This window comes from Nicotiana tabacum, chromosome 23 (genome assembly GCF_000715075.1).
Source record: "Nicotiana tabacum cultivar K326 chromosome 23, ASM71507v2, whole genome shotgun sequence".
Classification (NCBI taxonomy): domain Eukaryota; kingdom Viridiplantae; phylum Streptophyta; class Magnoliopsida; order Solanales; family Solanaceae; genus Nicotiana; species Nicotiana tabacum.
In genome coordinates, this window is record NC_134102.1 from 105,407,305 (window position 1) to 105,420,683 (window position 13,379).

At 32.3% G+C, this 13,379-nt stretch overlaps 1 protein-coding gene across 1 annotated transcript; it reads right to left on the reverse strand.

Annotated features, from left to right (window-relative positions):
• Positions 1–396: 396 nt before the first annotated feature.
• LOC107781417 (uncharacterized) lies at positions 397–2,470 on the reverse strand. The gene is made up of 2 exons (XM_016602120.2): positions 1,841–2,470; positions 397–1,067 (listed from the first exon to the last, which is right to left on the reverse strand). The coding sequence occupies exons 1-2, from the start codon at positions 2,167–2,169 to the stop codon at positions 485–487; spliced, it is 912 nt and encodes a 303-aa protein (XP_016457606.1). The 5' UTR covers positions 2,170–2,470; the 3' UTR covers positions 397–484.
• Positions 2,471–13,379: the final 10,909 nt, after the last annotated feature.

Below are 13,379 nucleotides of genomic sequence, written 5' to 3' on the forward strand. Positions count from 1 at the left end.
GAGATAAAAAGAAGCAAAGTTAAATCAACTATATCCATTAAGGCATTGTTTTTTTTTTTGCTAATGCATTGTTGTTGCTATAGGCATGATAGATGTTAGACAGGCTACCAGTAATTTCACCTCATAAAATGTTAATTTAAGGGAACATTCATACCCTCATTTCTCATGTTACTCCCCAAATTTCTCATTCATTCGTTCGTTCATTCATTCTTTTTCACATCTCCCAACATGAAGTGATCAATGAGTTGCAGCGTTAAGTGCGCATATCTACTAAAATATGTAGATGGTTAACTAATTGACATGCTGCGGGAGTGAACAATACCTATGTTATCCAAAGGATGTTAGATGCTTCTATTAACGATGGGCCTTGAGACTTGCTAGCTAAAAGGACAAGAATTCTTGAATCCTCTTGCTAAATAAACCGAACAAGAAATTCTGTTTATACTAGTACGGAAATTCTTGGACAAGAAATTATTCTATATGCTCAAGTTGGCTCATTTTCCACTTTGGTATTACAACCAGCAGCAGCAGCAGCAGCAACAGCAACAGTAGTTTCTAATGTAGGACTTGTTGTAACAGAAACAAACTCGCAGTGCTGCAAATCAGCCAAGGAGAATGATCTCCAACCCGAGAAATTCCCACGAGCTAATGGCGATAAACAAAGAGGAGGATTCGATCCATTACAATGGTTGTGGTTGTGGTTGAGGTTGTACTCTTTGAAATGAGGATTAAAGCGCGACACGAAAGGAGCAGATGATCTTGAGGACATTGTGTTAGAATTTGTTGTGTTTTCACTAATGCTGCTAAGTCCTGAACCTGATGATGAACAACAATTCATAGCTGCTGCTAATGCTAGTGTCGTTCTACTTGAATTTGTTACTCTTTTTGAGATTCCACCTCTGTTTTTGTTAGTATCCCAAGCTAAACCACAAGCCAATAAGTTTCTTCTTTTCCTAATATATGCATTTTCTGCCTTTGCCAAGTCTTTTGTTGAGGATGTAGTTGAAGCTTCTCTTAAACTTGTGAATGATTTTGACTTTCCATTATAGAACCTTGAGATACCCTTTCTGCAAAAATCACACATATGTTAATTGGAAATCTAGAGGTAATATTGTTTTCCTTATAACAACCTACTAAAAGAGATGAAAATTACTCCACAAATAATAGCTCATTGAAATCCAGATCTATACAAAATTAGAGCACATAAAGAAAAATTAATTTTCTAGGCATGGATTCCTACTAGAAAGGGTAAATCATGAGAATCATTTTCATAGAGCCTTGAAAACATATTTTTTTGGAAAAAAATAATACTGATTCTTGATTTCTCTCATTCAAGTGTTGGAAGATTCTCACTTTCTCAGGACAAAAATTAGGAGACTATAATATTGGTGAATATGCTAAAGAATCTGGATTTCCTAAATAGTATCGTTGAGTTCCAGCTAATTAGCAACCCCACTATGTTCTTAATCTAATAAAATGATTAATAAACTAAGCTAATTAGCAACGCCACTATGTTCTTAATCTAAAAAGATGATTAATAAACTAAGGAAAAAGGTGGCTTTGTCAAACAAATCAAAAGCTTTGATTTCTCCTAAAACAACACAGGCAATCTAGAAGAGATCATTTAAAAAAAAAAGGCAGAACATGAAAATTTTGAAAAAAAAGCCACAATAAATTTAAAAGAAAAACTTCATCAGCAGCTTAGAAAAACAGAAACATACCATTGCAATTTTGTTTTTTCTTTGAGTGAAAAAGAATGCAAATTTTTCATCTAAAATATAAGGGAAAATAGGAACAAAATAAAAATAAACAAATGGAAGAAAAAGCTGTAAAAAAATACCTCATTGGTAGAACTTCTTCTAGAGTTTCCATAGAATTCAGAGGACCTTTATAAGAACTCTGAACTTCCTCAGAATCATCTGTTTTTTCCATTGATCCTTCTGAAATATCACTATTTTTTCCAATAGAAGATGAAGAACTACATGAATTCAATGACTTTTCTTCATTAATTTTCCCTTCATAAAAAACCATCTTTTTATTATTACCACAAAAAAATCTCTGATCTTCTTTAAATTTCTCTTTTTGATCAACACAAACAGATGATAATGCATGCATATATCCAGAAGAACCTTCAACTTCCCTTTTCTTCATTATCATACTCACAGACATTTCTATTTAATTTTCCTCAGCTTAGATCACATAAAAAAAAGAATATTATAAGCCAAAACTAAGAAATATTGGAAACTATAAAAATGGGATTTTAAAGAAAAGGTTGGTGATGGTATTTGTAAATAGAGAAAAAGAAATTTTTAACATTGAAAAAGCTTAGATCTTTGAGACAAGAAGGAGAAGAAGAGCAGAACAGATGAGACATATCTTGTTTATATAATATTGAGATGATAAGTTATCATTGGAAAAAATGAAAAAGAAAAAACTTTGTTTAGAAAATAATTAAGAAACCTTAAAGATAAGTAAATAGAATAATGGGGCTGGGGTATATATATAAAAAAATATGAGTCTAAGTCTAAGTCTACGTGTAAGAGATATTCATATGATCAGATCACTTATTTTATAATTTCATATAATTGTTAGTTATTAATTTGTAATCTCACAAAAATAATAACTGACCTAATATTATAAATTAAAATTTATTAATAAGTATAAAAGAAAATTACATTGTCAATGTTTATGAAATTCAGAAATAAATAGATAGTAAATGAAGAAAAAAGAAGGGGTAGGTCTATCCTGAATCCTAATCCTCTGGTTGTCCTTGTTAGAATTTTTTTAAAAAAAGAAGAAGGTACAAATTGAATAAATATTCAAATCAAGAATAAAAGATAAGCCAGTGGCAATGTCATTATGAGATGTAAATCCATTGGTTTACGTTAAATAGTATAAATCCAAGAAAGGATATGGTTTACTATGTATCTAGTCAGCTTTACAGCTATTATTGTTAAGGATAAACCTAATCTCTATCAATCTTGTGGAGATGCTATATTTCAATAAATAATTTCATTACCATATTAAATAGAGTTTGACTTCGGGTGCAAGAAATATTTATGTAATAATGTTTCTTAAAAAGTAATTACTACAAGGGAATTTTTATTTAATAAATATTAATTAATATTACAGAATAAATAGTAAGTAATTATGTTATAACACATTAAATATTCTAGCGGTGCAAAATTCTTTGACGTTGTTGATGTATTATTAGTTTGATCTTTTTTAACTATTGACCTTTTTCCCTAATTTAAAATACTAATGGCATTTCACCAAAAAACAAATTGTAATTGTGTCATCAGTAACTTTCTATTCGTGCCTATTGGATTGTAGTCCTACTATTGTTTCAAACTTGTGTTGGTATTATGATTAGTTGTCAAATTTAGATGGGAGTGGCTTCCGTGGTGGACAAGACGAGGGAACCGAGTCTTGAGATGGTTCAGGCATGTGAAAGATAAGATGTGCAGATGTCTTAATGAGGAGGTGCGGGAGATTGGCAATGGCAAGTCTAAGGAGAGGTAGAGGTAGAGGTAGACCGAAAAAGTATTTGGGAGAAGTGATTATACAGTATTACACACTTTCATCTTATAAAGGACATGACCCTAAATAGAAAGATGTGAATGTTCATAATTAGTATAAAATGTTAGAAGGTAATAAAGTGTTTTCTCTCTTTTATGTGGGATAGCATGGCTTACTTTGGAGTACCTTTTTCTGCTCCCTTTGCGCCTTATCTGTAGTATTACTATTATGCTCGTATTGTTTTATTCTCCATTTCTATAACTATCTGATGATGTTGTTTCTTAGGCTTATCTTTGCTGTTGATATTTTTTTTCGACAGTATTTTCGACATACTCCTTTACTATTGTATTTCTTTTACTAGTACTGCCATATTATTTTTTTGCTATTCTTTTACTTGTACTATCATATTATTTTTGCTAGTATTTTTGGCGTAGTTTTTTTTCTTCTTTCTTCAAATCTGTTTTGGAATTGTTTTCGTTGACTCGAGGGCTATCAGGAAAAAACTTCTCTACCTCCACAAGATAGGAAAAGGTCTGCGTACACTCTATCCTCCCAGATTTCACTTGTGAGATTTTTCCGAATATATTATTATTATTGTTATTAGTATCAAATTTATTAATTTGTATTTTGATAAAAATGATGCTCATTGAACAAAGTGAGGATTTGAGGGGTTTTAGTTGAATATGACTGTTTCTCTTTTGACTTGTAGTTGCACAAACTAGTTTAAAATGGAGAGAACACCCAGAGAAGAAAATGGTTATCTATTTACTTTAGTTTTAGTACTACTCAAAAGTTGTAACTTTTCGCTCTTCAAAAATCAAAATTGAGTGATTATTAGAAGCCGTTTGGCCATGAATTTTATTCACTTTTTTTCTTCAGAATAATTTTTCACTTTATTTCAAAATTAGTGTTTGGTTATAAAATTTTCAAATTCGTTTCCATTGTAATATGGCCAAATTTTCATGACATTTGCCATGACATAATATCTATTATAACAAATTTGTGGTTCATGACATTTGCCATGACATAATATCCATTATAACAAATTTGTGGTTCATGACATTTGCCATGACATAATATCCATTATTAGGCCAATGATTTCTTGCTATGAATAGAGGAGTTTCTCCTCATTTGTAAACACACTAACAAGACTTGTCTTCAATTCTTGTTTCTTCCTTTCTTCCTTTATTAAGAGTGTTTTGTATGAGAGTTAAGTATTGTGAAGCACTTGTGTGAACCCTTTCTTTGGAGTGATCTTGTGAGGTTATTCTCTTAGGGTATTTGGGATTAATTAGAGTGTTTACTCTAATTTTGTACTCTCTTTTGTACACTTATTGTTATAGTAAATTGCTCCTCTCCGCTTGTGGACGTAGGTCACTTTGACCGAACCATGTTAAATTTGTGTCTTCTTTATCTACTTTAATTGTCGTTATTATCAACTTCCATTGTCTTTGTTATTGTCATTATACCGTTGTTTGGCTATATTCCGCACTACCCGGGTTCCCGATCCTAACAAATTGATATCAGAGCCGGATCAAACCGGGTATGTTTCAGTAGCCAATATGACTCTAACAAAGACCTATGTTGAAAAATTTGACCGAAGTGCAAACTTCGGAATGTGCCAATTAAAGATGGAAGCTATCCTAATTCAGGATGGCTTAGACTTGGCATTGCAAGGAAAAGAGAAGAAGCCGGATAAAATGATGGATGAGGAGTTTGCCATCATAGATAAAAAGGCAAAAGCAGGTATTATTTTAAATCTCTCAAATGAGGTTTTACGTGAAGTTTCTATAGAAACCACAGTTAAAGGCATGTGAAAAAAATTGAAAACCTTATATATGAAGAGGACGGTGGAAAATAGACTTTACCTGAAGCAGAAGCTTTATACAATTCGTATGGGTGAAGGTGCCTCTATTCTCTCTCATCTTGACACATTTGATTCCATTCTTATGGATTTGAGTAATATAGATGCTGAAATTAAAGATGAGGATCAAGCCGTGTTACTGCTTTGTTCTCTACCCCCATCTTTTAAGCATATAAGAGATACTATGCTTTATGCAAAGGATAATATCTCTTATAAGGATATTAAATCTATCTTAAAATCAAAGGAACAGATAGATAGTGATATTACTGGGGAAGCTAGTGGAACTCAAACGGAAGTTGGCTTGTTTGTTAGGGGCAAATCCGACTCCATATCCAGATACAATAATTTACAGTGTCGCTATTGTCATAAAAAAGGTCACATTATCTCCGAATGCTATAAGCTGAAAAATAAAGAAAAGCATAAAGAAAGAAAAAATGAGCACAAAAATACTGACACCGCCGAAGCTAGTGTAGCAACTGATGAGATTGAGGGAACTATATTTTTAGCAACTGAAACTAGTTTCAGATTAGACAATGAGTGAATTTTAGATTCCGGTTGTTCATATCATATGTGTCCTAGAAGGGACTTGTTTTCTACATATGATTCAGTTGCAGGTGGAGTTGTCCAATTGGGTAACAATGTTACTTGTAACGTTATTGGCAAAGGTACAATTTGGGTCAGAATGTACGATGATGTGGTGAGAACTCTCACCGATGTTAGATATGTTCCTGAGTTGAAGAAAAATCTCATATCTTTGGGCACTTTAGAATCTCTTGGGTGCAAATTCACTGGTGAAGGTGGAGTTCTGAAAATTTTTCAAGGTGCTCGTGTGATCATGAAAGCACACAGATCTGGTTCGTTGTATACTTTATTGGGCTCCACTGTTATAGGCCCTACTACAGTTTCGGTATCAGACAATTTATCTGATTTTGATAGTATTAAATTTTGACATATGCCCATTGAGGCTTTTGCGGAGAAGGTGGAGCAAATTTACTATATCATCCAAAATTAGGCGAAGGTGGAGATTTGTAATATGGTCAAATTTTCATGACATTTGCCATGACATAATATCCATTATAATAAATTTGTGGTTCATGATATTTGCCATGACATAATATCCATTATAATAAATTTGTGGATCATGCCATTTGCCATGACATAATATCCATTATTAGGCCAAGGATTTCTTGCTATAAATAGAGGAGTTTCTCCTCATTTGCAAACACACTAACAAGACTTGTCTTCAATTCTTGTTTCTTCCTTTCTTCCTTTATTAAGAGTGTTTCGTATGAGAGTTAAGTATTGGGAAGCACTTGTGTGAACCCTTTCTTTGGAGTGATCTTGTAAGGTTATTCTCTTAGGGTATTTGGGATTAATTAGAGTGTTTACTCTAATTTTTTACTCTTATTGTTATAGTAAATTAATCCTCTCCGGTTGTGGACGTAGGTCACTTTGACCGAACCACGTTAAATTTGTGTCTTCTTTATCTACTTTAATTGTCGTTGTTATCAACTTCCATTGTCTTTGTTATTGTCATTATACCGTTGTTTGGCTATATTTCGCACTACCCGGGTTCCCGATCCTAACAAATTGGTATCAGAGCCGGATCAAACCGGGTTTATTTCAGTAGCCAATATGACTTTAACAAAGACCTATGTTGAGAAATTTGACCGAAGTGCAAACTTCGGAATGTGCCAATTAAAGATGGAAGCTATCCTAATTCAGGATGGCTTAGACTTGGCATTGCAAGGAAAAGAGAAGAAGCCGGATAAAATGACGGATGAGGAGTTTGCCATCATAGACAAAAAGGCAAAAGCAGGTATTATTTTAAATCTTTCAAATGAGGTTTTACGTGAAGTTTCTATAGAAACCACAGCTAAAGGCATGTGGGAAAAATTGAAAACCTTATATATGAAGAGGACGGTGGAAAATAGACTTTACCTGAAGCAGAAGCTTTATACAATTCGTATGGGTGAATGTGCCTCTATTCTCTCTCATCTTGACACATTTGATTTCATTTTTATGGATTTGAGTAATATAGATGCTGAAATTAAAGATGAGGATCAAGCCGTGTTACTGCTTTGTTCTCTACCCCCATCTTTTAAGCATATAAGAGATACTATGCTTTATGCAAAGAATAATATCTCTTATAAGGATATTAAATCTATCTTAAAATCAAAGGAACAGATAGATAGTGATATTACTGGGGAAGCTAGTGGAACTCAAGCGGAAGTTGGCTTGTTTGTTAGGGGCAAATCCGACTCCATATCCAGATACAATAATTTACAGTGTTGCTATTGTCATAAAAAAGGTTACATTATCTCCGAATGCTATAAGCTGAAAAATAAAGAAAAGCATAAGGAAATAAAAACTGAGCACAAAAATACTGACACCGCCGAAGCTAGTGTAGCAACTGATGAGATTGAGGGAACTATATTTTTAGCAACTGAAACTAGTTTCAGATTAGACAATGAGTGGATTTTAGATTCCGGTTGTTCATATCATATGTGTCCTAGAAGGGACTTGTTTTCTACATATGATTCAGTTGCAGGTGGAGTTGTCCAATTGGGTAACAATGTTACTTGTAACGTTATTGGCAAAGGTACAATTCGGGTCAGAATGCACGATGATGTGGTGAGAACTCTCACCGATGTTAGATATGTTCCTGAGTTGAAGAAAAATCTCATATCTTTGGGCACTTTAGAATCTCTTGGGTGCAAATTCACTGGTGAAGGTGGAGTTCTGAAAATTTTTCAAGGTGCTCGTGTGATCATGAAAGCACACAGATCTGGTTCGTTGTATACTTTATTGGGCTCCACTGTTATAGGCCCTACTACAGTTTCGGTATCAGACAATTTGTCTGATTTTGATGGCATTAAATTTTGACATATGCCCATTGGGACTTTTGCGGTGAAGGTGGAGCAAATTTACTATATCATCCAAAATTAGGCGAAGGTGGAGATTTGTAATATGGCCAAATTTTCATGACATTTGTCATGACATAATATCCATTATAACAAATTTGTGGTTCATGACATTTGTCATGACATATTATCCATTATAACAAATTTGTGGATCATGCCATTTGCCATGACATAATATCCATTATTAGGCCAAGGATTTCTTGCTATAAATAGAGGAGTTTCTCCTCATTTGCAAACACACTAACAAGACTTGTCTTCAATTCTTGTTTCTTCCTTTCTTCCTTTATTAAGAGTGTTTTGTATGAGAGTTAAGTATTGGGAAGCACTTGTGTGAACCCTTTCTTTGGAGTGATCTTGTGAGGTTATTCTCTTAGGGTATTTGGGATTAATTAGAGTGTTTACTCTAATTTTGTACTCTCTTTTGTACTCTTATTGTTATAGTAAATTGCTCCTCTCCGCTTGTGGACGTAGGTCACTTTGACCGAACCACGTTAAATTTGTGTCTTCTTTATCTACTTTAATTGTCGTTGTTATCAACTTCCATTGTCTTTGTTATTGCCATTATACCGTTGTTTGGCTATATTCTGCACTACCCGGATTCCCGATCCTAACAACTATGGTAAGCAATGACATAATTAATGGTAAGAAAATTAAAATCGTGTAGGAAGAAAACCGACTGGTTATATCATAGGAAACATTAGATTGGATGGATAGTGATTGAATAATACATGTACGGGCCTTAAGAAATGTTGATAAAATTGCATTATTATGACTTATGAGATATTGAAGAAGAATTGTGAGGGATTGCCCCTAAAGGAGACATCATAAATACCAATTGGACAAAATAATAAAAATGTGGCTACTTTTGGTTGGTTCTTATCCAACCAATTCTTTATCCTCCTAATTTCCTTATTGTACTAACAAACAATTGAGTTTTTTATTGGACTTCTCCAATTAAGAGAAGAGCTAGTGATATCTTTATCCTCCTTATATATAGAGTAATAACCGGGGGGGTGGGGGTGTTTGGGGGGGGGGCGAGAGCAACTTTGCCATCTGTTAATCATTGATTAAATTTTTGGTCTAATCTATTAACTAATGAGAAATTTTTTTATTTTTTCCCTTAACACTTGATGATATTTTAACATGAGAGTAATTTTTAAATCATATTCAAAAATTGGAGGGCAAAAATAAGGTATAATTACTTTTAGCTCACGTCAGAAACTATTTATATTTGGTAACCGAAAAAATATATAAAATTTATATAATTTTTGTATATAACATACATAATATATATATATATATTAAAAATATATATTTTTCGACTATTATTTTAAAAGTAACTATAAATATCATTATCCTGCATAAAAATTATACTACTATTTTTTGAACACACGATAGTGTTTCGCTAATGACAAGTACATATGCAAGACGATTTGTGAACTACAAAGGCATCAAAAGTGTAATGGATGACAAAATTAAATAATTATATATAGTTAGGTAAATTTGGACCTGTTAAAAAAAACATAATTTTTAGTTAATATTGTTATTAGAAAATGATTTAGTTTTTTTTTGTATTATTTCTCATTAAATAATTCATCTTTTCCTGGAACAATATGTGAGTAATTTTCTCGCTTATAGTTTATATTAATAGATAATTCAAATGTTTACCTCCTTTGCTTTAAAAAAGGAAACAGGAAAACGCAGTACAAATATTGATGTGATGGTGACTAAGGACCAGCTAGCCACAGTAGGCTTATCCAAATCTTCCTAACAATGTAATAAAAAGTCTAAAGCTTCAATTTTGGCCGTTGTGGGTCCCAATACTCATTAGTATCTTCTTAAGATAAGATTTGATTAGATCTTTGTCCTAACTTCCCTCTCTCCTCCATAATTTACTCTTAACCATCTTCTTGTGTTTCTAAATGTCACCTCAACCTCGTACGTTTTGCATTTATTAGGGGAAACTCATTATCTAGAAACTAGTGAAAATCATTTTCTTCTACATTAATTTGTATATAATTATTAAATAAATACAAGAAACAATTTGTTTACAATATAAGAACAAAATAATTTAAAGAAAGTTTTTTTTTTTTTTAATAAGAGAGAAAACCTCCCATCGCTATAATCTCGGTCACAACTTCTGCCCTTCGGATAAGTATTTTGTGGTGAACACTTTGTGCTCAATATGTAAAGGAAGTTTCTCGGTGTATAATAATTTGTCTTTTTCAATAGTAAGAAAACATCCTGCATAAAGCTCCAATGATGGAATTTATAAATAGTTACATAAAAAGGCTTAATTAAGAGACGAAAAGTATACATCACACTATATATTACTTTCCAGTATCATTTTATATGATATGTTTTTGTTTTAAGTTTGTTTCAAAAATAATGTCATAATTATTATATTTATAACTATTTAATCTTATCATTTCATATAGAGATCAGCATGTAGCACTAGTATATTCTCGTATTTTCATTTGTTAGATTTATAATATTACTTGTTGTTTCTTTTGTTTCAATCATCTTTTTTTTTTAACCGTTTTGAGGGTGAAATTCAAAAATAGTCAGATTTACAAGTGTTAATTAAAAAATAGCCACAATTTAAAAAATAATTAAAATTTAGCTACTTTTCATGTAAAAATAAATGTGAACGAAAATACTGTTCAAAATTCGAAAAATATTCCAGCATAATATACTGGAGTTCAAATTTTTTATATGTGAACTTCTAACATAATATACTGGAGTTCCAGCATAATATGTTGTAAGTTCATACACATGTGCTCCAATCTCAAGTATATTATACTGGAACTTTCCGTGTTGCAGCAAAATATTAGCTATTTTTCAATGACTTTACAAACGCTGGCTATTTTTCAATTACCAGTCCAAAAACAGGCTAGCCCATGCTATTTTCACCTGATTTGAGGGTCTATCAGAATCAGTCTCTCCACCTTCTCAAAATAGAGTAAAGTCTTTATATACGGAATCCTTCTCAAATCCTACTTATAAAAATATACGGGGTATGCTATTATTATTGTTGTACTTCATATAAAAATCTAATCTATTTATGAAAAGAGAAAAATACGAACAGACTTGTGAAACTCTTAAAAATGCTCATCTAATTAATAATAGTAGCGGTAATTTTTGGTAGTACTATTTTATGAGACAGCAGGAATAGTTTTTAAGGTCAACCCGAGAAGATTGAGAGTTTTGAAAGTTGAATTGTCCAACAGAAACTTGGGAAAGCATCAAACGGCCACGTATTCCCTATAAAAAGAGGTTAAGGATTTGGTTTACCTTTCAATCACGTGGATATGACTCACCATTTCTTGGGATAATCCATTTCTAATCTCTTCTTTGCTTTCTTCTTTCTTTTTTCCTTTATAAAAATATTTTTCTTGGATCAACCTAATCATAGAAACTTCAAGCCCCACAAATTCATTTTCAATCCGCACAAACTTTTAATTATTGTATTAGTGCTATTGTTATTAACTCCGTCTATGCGCTTCGACTAATGTGAAAAAATTTGTAAGGGTGTGAATGCAAAATTTACACATTTGTTATGAAATATAGTTCAGAGTAACAATATAGAACAACAAAAAACAAGTTAAGAGATATAGATAGATATATATGAGAGATTCTTATTTGTTCTTTAATTGTGTTGATCTTTCAATCTATTACAAGACTTTTATATAGACATAAAAAATGAAGAAATATGTCATTAAGCATTTGAGATCATGGAGGAAGATCATGGGGAGGTTATGGAGTTACAGTCATAACTCCATAAGTATTTTAGTAGTGAAAGTTATGGAGATAATGGAGAAGAGTAATGAGCAATACTCCTTTGGTGGTTATGGACATCCACCATAATTCAAGATTTTATAACACTCCCCCTTGGATGTCCATAGATAATGTGCCTCGTTAAAACCTTATGGAAAAAAAATCTTAGTGAAGGAAAAATAGTACACATATCATGTAATACGCATTGCTTGCTGACTCATTAAAAATCTTGCAAGAAAAACCCAGTGAGATAAAATCGTAGCTAAGGAAAAAAGAGTACAACGCGTATTTACCTCCCCCTGATAAAAATATCAATTTATTTCACCAATATGATGTGTTCCGATCCTGTATACCAACTTCTCAAATGTTGAGGTTGATCATGCTTCGTTGAATAGAATCACCAAATTATCAAGCGAACAAATTTATTGAACATCTATTTCACCGTTCGATGAAGATTGTGTCTGATAAAGAATTTTGATGAAATATATGATTTATTTTGTCTCCATCAATATATCATTCTTTCAATTGAGATAAGCAAACATCATCGTCTTCACTGTTATTGGAGTCTTCTCTTCAAAGAAAAGTCACACATCGGTTCTGTGTTGAGTTACTTGATTTATCAGTTGCTAGTATATTGACATGACTTGAATAAATATCAACAATTGATTGCCGTGTGCAATAATAATATGGCAGTACCCTCATATACAAATAGATTATTTGAAGAACGAACTTCGGAAAATGCCTGCATTTGCGTAACCAACAAAACTTTGGCAATATTTGTTAGAATAAATAAATCTATATCAAGGATTCCTTTTGCAATATAATCCCAATAGTTTTCCAATATCTTCATATAGGAATAAAACTATATCTTGCTAGTATATTGTTATACTCATAGTTCTAGCAAGATACATTAGTGCACCAATTGCACTACACACAAAACAAATCATGTACGCCATGATCGTTCTAATTCACATAAGAATTTGCTGAAGCTTTATTTAATAAATTTCTTGGGAACCTTAATATGCTTCAGAACAATTTAAATCCTTTAATGATTTCCATTATACGCATATTAAGTTTTTCTTGTATCGCCAGATTAAAACCTGAAATGACTACATCCACCACAAGAGAACATGTCTCTATATAATTAATGCCAGGATACTTACAAACCTTTTTGTGTCACAAGTCATCTTTATGCCTATCAACTTGACCTTTTTCGCACAAGAACACATTTATACCACTGCTAGCTTTATACTTTCAGGTGTTGGGACTATCTGTCCAACTTTACATTTTTTAGG